Source organism: Lycium barbarum, chromosome 1 (assembly GCF_019175385.1).
Source record: "Lycium barbarum isolate Lr01 chromosome 1, ASM1917538v2, whole genome shotgun sequence".
Taxonomy (NCBI): Eukaryota; Viridiplantae; Streptophyta; class Magnoliopsida; order Solanales; family Solanaceae; genus Lycium; species Lycium barbarum.
In genome coordinates, this window is record NC_083337.1 from 12,013,669 (window position 1) to 12,020,565 (window position 6,897).

Below are 6,897 nucleotides of genomic sequence, written 5' to 3' on the forward strand. Positions count from 1 at the left end.
TCTTCTCTTCAAAAGTTTCCAAAATACTGAAGAAATGAAGTGCTTCTCTTTTCCGACATTCTTTTTAAATTCTACATTTTTTTGTGCATTGGAGACACGTATTGCACGGGCGCCGCACTAGACAAGCCTTTCCTTTTTACTTGCCATTTCAACAAATCAAGAGAAAGTTATTTATATTTTTTTATTTTACCTTTATCATTAAGTAACTATTTCCCAAACTCATTGGAGGACTAGTAATCAAATTTTGATCTACAAAGTATAGTTAATATAGGCAACTTAGTAAACTTAAACAAGTAATAAATAAAATCTTAAGGAAAGTTAAAGTCGATAGTGGGCCAGTAAAAGGAAAAGGGTCATTCGCACAAATGCCCCTATTTCGAGGTGGTAATTTTTGTCCCTCAAATTTGTGGTCTTTAATTTTGCCCTTAAGCACTTTTCGCGTAGCATAAGTTTAGCTTTCACTTGGCATATTTTAGATTATATCACACAAGTTCCGCCAGACACGGCAATACTTTCAAACTCCACAAAAACAGGAATTATGCCGAGCGAACTTATTTTCTACAGAACTTATGTCGAGAGAAGCAAAAGTTCGATTTCCAAAGATAAATGTTACAGAGCTTATGTCGAGCGAAATAAGTCTGAATATTTTTTAAATTAGTAGTAGAGACAAAAATTAAAAACCACACATATGATGGCCAAAAATTAAAGACCACTGCGTTTGAAGGATAATCCGTGCAAAAACTTCAAAGGAAAAAAAGAGTAAGACATACACACCTGAAAAATTTATGCAAATAATTATTGATGAATGAAAAATATGAAGCCGTTATTATACTAAGGAGAGATTTTTATGTTGATTTGGTTAGATTTTACGATGTTGTTTGAGCACCTCTACCTACTGGTGTAAAATTTTAAACCATTAACAACAGAAAAACAACGTACCCAGTGTAATTTCACAAGTGGAATCTGGGGAGGATAGGATGTACGCAAACCTTATTCATATACCTTTGTGAGATAGAGAGATTGTTTCCGATAGACCCTCAGCTCAAAATAAAAGAAGACAGCATAATAGCAAGATACAGAACAAATACAACAACAGATAGTAATACACATTGAAGAATAAACAACTATGCGTTAGCTAAATAGTACTACAAAACAAAAAAAAAACAAAAAAAAAAACAAAAAGGAAACTACACGATAATTAAATAGTTTTACTAAAAAAGATAAGAGGAGAGGAGTAGGCTAGCCCTCATCCTCTCCCACACAAAGTGTAATACTACTCGGCTATCTACTACAGTAACATTAATGTCATGTCCTGGAATATTCTACCCTAATTCTCGACCGCCAAATCTTCCTAAGGTCATGTCCTCAATCAGCTGAAGTTGTGTCATGTCCTGTCTAATCACCTCCCTCCAGTTCTTCTTCGGCCTACCTCTACTTCTCCTAAACCCTACTACAGCCAATTTCACACCTTCCTACTGGCGCATCCTCGCACCTCCTCTTCACATGCCCGAACCATCTCAGTCGCGCTTCCCTCGTCTTGTCCACCACTGATACGATTGAACTTACACAAAAACAAAAAATACCAAGTGTGCTAATCAAGCAGCAATAAACAAGAGTACAAGACATACGTTACCTCATTCGTGCAAACAATACAACCGAGAGGAAAAGACGTACAAGTTTTTGAGACTCTTTGACCCAGATGGCCATTTATGTAATTTAGTTAGAAGAAGGAGGGTGGTTTTGAAGGGTGTGATTTTATAGAACCAGCTAAGCCACGTGAGCAAGTTGTTCAGCTCAAAATTTACAAGAAAAGAAACGTTTTTGTTACAGATCACCATCAGGCTGGGCTACGGTCCCACGCCACCTATGATTGACCCATTTGCTAGCTGTTAATTTCTTTCCCCATTTTGCCCTCCATATAATTTGCTCTAATTCACCAAATACACTCACCATCATTTGCTTAGTTTAGTCAATTATATCCCTTATTCTTAAGTTGAAATGACAACTATAGCCTTGTAAATAAGTTCATGAGACTTTTGTTTCTTTTAGTAACATTGGTGCCTAGGTCAGCTTATATGCACCTCAAATACAAATTCTTAAGTAGAATTGACGACTATTGCCTTGTTAATAAGTTCGTGAGACTTTTTTTTCTCTTCATAACATTGGTGCCTAGGCCAACTTCTATGAACCTCAAATGCAAATTTATAAGTCGAAATGACGATTATAGCCTTGTTAATAAGTTCGTGAGACTTTTTTTCTTTTAATAACATTGGTGCCTAGGCCAGCTTCTATGCCGCTCAAATATTCACAGCTCACTGTAACGCTATTTCTCGCCAGTATAGATATCTAGTGATTATGTCAAGTTGTCAACTAACGTTTAGGCAAATAAAAAGAAGGTACTTACAAATTTTGTCTCCACTAGAATTTGAATTTTAATTTCGCATGAATTTCACTCCTTTAATTTAGGTGGCACTCTAGTATAAGTTCGTTAGACGTCTTATCAAGAGAAAAGAGATAGATACATATTTTAAAATTATTATATGTAAGAAACTATTACCATTGATCTTATTTTTAAACCGTAAAGGTGAATTTTGTATAAATATAATGCCTAGACCGGCTTCTATGCACCTCGAATATTCACATGGTAAAGCTATTTTCTATCAGCATAGATATCTAGTGATTATATCAGCTAACATTTAGGCAGATAGAAAAGTGCTTACAAAATTTATCTCTACTAGAATTGAATCTTAATTTTGCATGATTTTCACCCGTTTCATTTTGGTGGCACTCTAGTATTAAGTTTGTTAGACGTCTTATCAAGAAAAAACTGATTAGATGTAGTAGTTTTAAATTATTGTATGTAAGAAACTGTTAAAATTGATCTTATTTTTAAACCGTAAGGGTGAATTTGGTATAAACATAATTTTTTAAGAAAACAACATGTGTAAGCATCCAATGCTCAAATTCTACGTTCGTCCCTGTCCATGAAAAAAGACAGAGGTGTAAGAGACCATGGTGGGGTAGGTCACTTTGGTGATAGAAATAGGGTACAAATGTAAATAATGAGAAAAAACCGGGGGGTATTTGGTCTGGAAAAAAAATCTTTGTTTGTATAAGGCCTGCCAGGTCTTATATTTGGAAGCACAGTTGGCTACAAAAAAAAAAAAAAAAAGGAAGAGTTTTTTTGCTAATTGTCCACTTATATATATAACACTAGCACAACAGTTATCTATTTTATAATTAGAGAGCCAATATATTTGCAAGCAAAGAAGAGAGATTTCAGTTTTGCTTTCTCCATATTCATGTAAGTGAAGTTGACAACACTTAATTCTTTCTTGTTTTCTCACTACCAAAATATACTGGAATTAGCTAGTATAAGTTTGTTGCTAATTTATCTTTGAATTGCTTGTAGCTAATAATTTTTTTTTGATAATTTATCGTTAAATCATCATTAAATAGGATTAGCAACAGATTTGTTGTTTAGTTACAGAATTTGTCAATCGCTAATATGTTGTTACATAAGGTTAGCAACTGATTTTGTTGTTTAGCTACATAATTTGTACATCCCTAGCTAGTTTCTGTTTTTTCAGTAGTAGATCTCTTCATTTTACTTACTAATCTTTTATATGAAGAATTTTGATGATGTTTTATTTTTTTGGCTACAGATATACATATTTTCTCTGTGAATTTGAGTTAAAAGAAACAAAGATGGGATACTGGCAAGCAAAGGTTGTTCCAAAGTTCAAGCAGATCTTTGAGAAAAATCCCAAGAAGGCTGCTGCTGCAGAGGCATGCAAGACTTTTGACGAGGCTAAGGTAAAAAATAAATATATATATAAAAAAAGGTCACACCACCGTGTATTTTAATCTGTTGTAATAACAAATAATCTATTTCAAATAATCTATTTTATATGTTCAAATTATTAATCTCACTTAAAGGGTGGTTAATAAACACCTTTCACCGAAAAAATTACGTTAAAACTATATAAAATATTATATTGTATATATAAATTAAAATTGCTTTGTATACATATACATTAAATCATGACCGCCCTTGATAATATTCGTAATTTTCCACTAAACTGTCAGATATAGAAGTTGAACTCTTTTTTATCTAGGACTTCCCAAAGTAATTGTTGCAAAGAGGTAAATAATTCCGAAAAAAAAAAAAAGGACAAGGGCACGGTAAATTTTTGCTTAGTTACCTAGTTCTTACAAACAAATACGTTAAACGAGTTATTTTCTAATAAATTTCAGGAGCAGTACAGCAAAGAGTTCGAAGAGAAGAAAACTGAGCTTCAACCCAAAGTAGTTGAAGTTTATGAAGCTGCTGAAGTTGAGATCAAGGTTTGTAATTACTTAATTAACTTATATTTCAATATGATGGAAAATAGCAGAATTATTATATAGTATGATTGCAAGTAAACATAGAACTTACTGCTGTCATCCCTTTATTATGATGAAGACTTTGGTGAAGAAGCCAAAGGGTGCAGGGCTGAAGAAACACTCAGCTGGAGTCCAGAAATTCCTTGATGAGCTTGTCAAGATCGGTAAGTCTTCATTTATTTTATTTACTAGCTACTCCATCTGTTTCAATTTATGTGAGTATATTTCCTTTTTAGTAACAACTTCTTTCTAAATTTGGAAACATATTTAATTAAACTTCTTAGTTTGCTTTTAATATAAAAAAAATTATAGCGACACAAATATTATGGCATAGTTATGACTATTAGTTCCAATTAAATCTTGTGCTATATGATATCTTTAAGATTGCACGTTCTAAAAGTCTTTCTTTCTTTTTCAAATCATGATTTCAATCGAATAGATTCACATAAATTAGAACTGTAAAGTATTATTTTCAAATGACCCGTAGTATGGATTTAATTGATGTATATTGACAGACAAAAAAAAAAAAAATCTTGCAATTTAACATGTGGTACAAGTATTGCAGCTTCTTTATTTTCTAGACTAGATACATGTCGTCCCACTTATTGTTGGGCAGTTAGACGTAATTGTCTTTTTAGTAGAAGATTTGATATGCTATCTGTGTACAGAAATTAAACTATAATACTCTTTATCTCAGTTTATGTGATGATGATGTTTGATTAGACACGAAATTTAAGAATGAAAAGAAGACTTTGGAATCTTGTAGTCTGAAATAAGTCGTAGATATTGTGTTAAACCATCTCGTCAATGAAAATTTTTAAATTAAATTGATATAGAAATAGTATGTAATATGTAAAAAGAGTGTCAGGTAGATTGGAAAGTTACATTGTGGGACTAACGAGATTTTGGTGTCTTTTGGACATACTTGCTATGATAACTGAAGAATTCCCGGGATCAAAAGCAGTAAGTGAAGCAAGTTCAAACTTTGGGCCTTCATATGTATCCGGCCCAATTCTCTTTGTGTTCGAAAAAGTATCCACATTTATAGTCGTCACAGAAGATAAGAAAGAAGACGAGAAAAAAGCCGAGGCCCCAGCTGAAGCGGAAGGTACAACAGCTAAAGCAGCAGAAGGAGAGACAACGGGCGAGGTGAAAGAGAAGGATATAGTTATTGAAGCAGCAGAAGCTAAGAAAGAAGAGGCCTCGGCACCTGCTGACGTGGCATCATCTGCTGACGTGGCACCTGCCAAGGTGGAAGAAGCGCCCGCTGCAGCTGACGTGGCACCAGCCAAGGTGGAAGAAGCACCAAAGGCTTGATGAATATAATAATTCAATTTGTGTCTTGTGTCTAAAAAAAAAAAGTTGCTTTTTTTTCTTTTTTCTTTTTCTATGTTTCATGCATGGTTGCTATAAGAAAGAAGACAGAAACTTGATTTGTTATTCTTTTGTTAGTGTTTTCCTTTATTAGTTTGTACTTTGTACAATATTATCTCAACAGTGTCTGTGTATTTTTATTTTTATTCTTCAAGTTATTCAAATTGATTCTTCAATATTATTATAAGATGTATATGTTGATTTGATTTCTCACTTCTTTTTCTCCATGGTATACATGGTGTGGTTAAGAGTATCTTCAAACTTCAATTTTGAAGAGCTACATGATACATATTACAATGTGCTTGGTTGTTAGAATTAAGCTAGATGTAGTACTTCGGCCCCTACATTAATGTATCCACCAGCAGTAGCGGAGCCAGGATTTTCACTAAGAGGGTTCAAAATATAAAAAAGTAAACACATGAAGTAGTCAAAGGGGGTTCAACGTCTACTATATATACATATGAAATAATTTTAATCATATATAAACAGTGTAATGTTCCGCCGAATGGGGTTCTGATGAAGCCCCTTGGCCCTTCCTCCCTCCACCCCTGTCTACCAGTTTTTAAAACAAAACAAAAAAACAATAATAAAATAATGGGGTATGTATTGATTATAACCTAGATTAATTTGCTAGTCCAATACGGTTGTAAATTGTTCTCTCTGTGGACTTATTATTCACTCAATTATTATTTTTTGGTAACTATTTACTCAATTATTTGATTTTATAAAACGGGCTAAACTTATACTATATAGTTAGAGGTCATGATTTGAGACTTATATTATTTGATTTCTTGTTGAACTTAAATCACTTCATGTATTGATGTGGCTTCAGCTTAGTAAGTCTCCTCTCTAGTACTCCTCACCTTGGTAATCGTCCCATTTAAATTGTCATGTGACGATAGATGAGATAGAGAGAGATTTATCTACCAACACAAATGTATTCTGTCGAAGCGTTTTCACATCAATGAATAAGATGATTTAATAGGTATGCGTCTTATCTCGATTCACAATATTCTTGATCTATACTATATTCTTGGATTAATAAAAATTAACTTGCACTTACCTCAATCAACACATGTAAGAAGTAATTGTGAAATAAAATCTTATATCCTATTTTTTAAAAGTTAGCTTTCAGAC

General features: G+C 33.2%; 1 protein-coding gene across 2 annotated transcripts; it reads left to right on the plus strand.

Annotated features, from left to right (window-relative positions):
* The first annotated feature begins 3,146 nt into the window (after positions 1 to 3,146).
* LOC132631906 (plasma membrane-associated cation-binding protein 1) lies at positions 3,147 to 5,826 on the plus strand. 2 transcript variants are annotated; one of them, XM_060347642.1, is made up of 5 exons: positions 3,147 to 3,304; positions 3,666 to 3,816; positions 4,258 to 4,347; positions 4,466 to 4,550; positions 5,330 to 5,826. In XM_060347642.1, exons 2-5 carry the CDS (start codon positions 3,709 to 3,711, stop codon positions 5,701 to 5,703), a joined length of 657 nt encoding a protein of 218 aa, XP_060203625.1. In that variant the 5' UTR covers positions 3,147 to 3,304; positions 3,666 to 3,708; the 3' UTR covers positions 5,704 to 5,826. The 2 variants fall into 2 exon arrangements, with proteins under 2 accessions (XP_060203625.1, XP_060203626.1); XM_060347643.1 differs by lacking the exon at positions 3,147 to 3,304 and adding an exon at positions 3,382 to 3,523.
* The last annotated feature ends 1,071 nt before the right edge of the window (positions 5,827 to 6,897 follow it).

What these genes read in the sequence shown, in the direction of transcription:
- LOC132631906 (XM_060347642.1), top strand. Translation starts at nt 3,709, where the DNA reads ATGGGATACTGGCAAGCAAAGGTTGTTCCAAAGTTCAAGCAGATCTTT. An exon ending in CTGCTGAAGTTGAGATCAAG is followed by an intron (nt 4,348 to 4,465) that starts GTTTGTAATTAC and finishes ATTATGATGAAG; the next exon opens with ACTTTGGTGAAGAAGCCAAA. An exon ending in TGATGAGCTTGTCAAGATCG is followed by an intron (nt 4,551 to 5,329) that starts GTAAGTCTTCAT and finishes TGATAACTGAAG; the next exon opens with AATTCCCGGGATCAAAAGCA.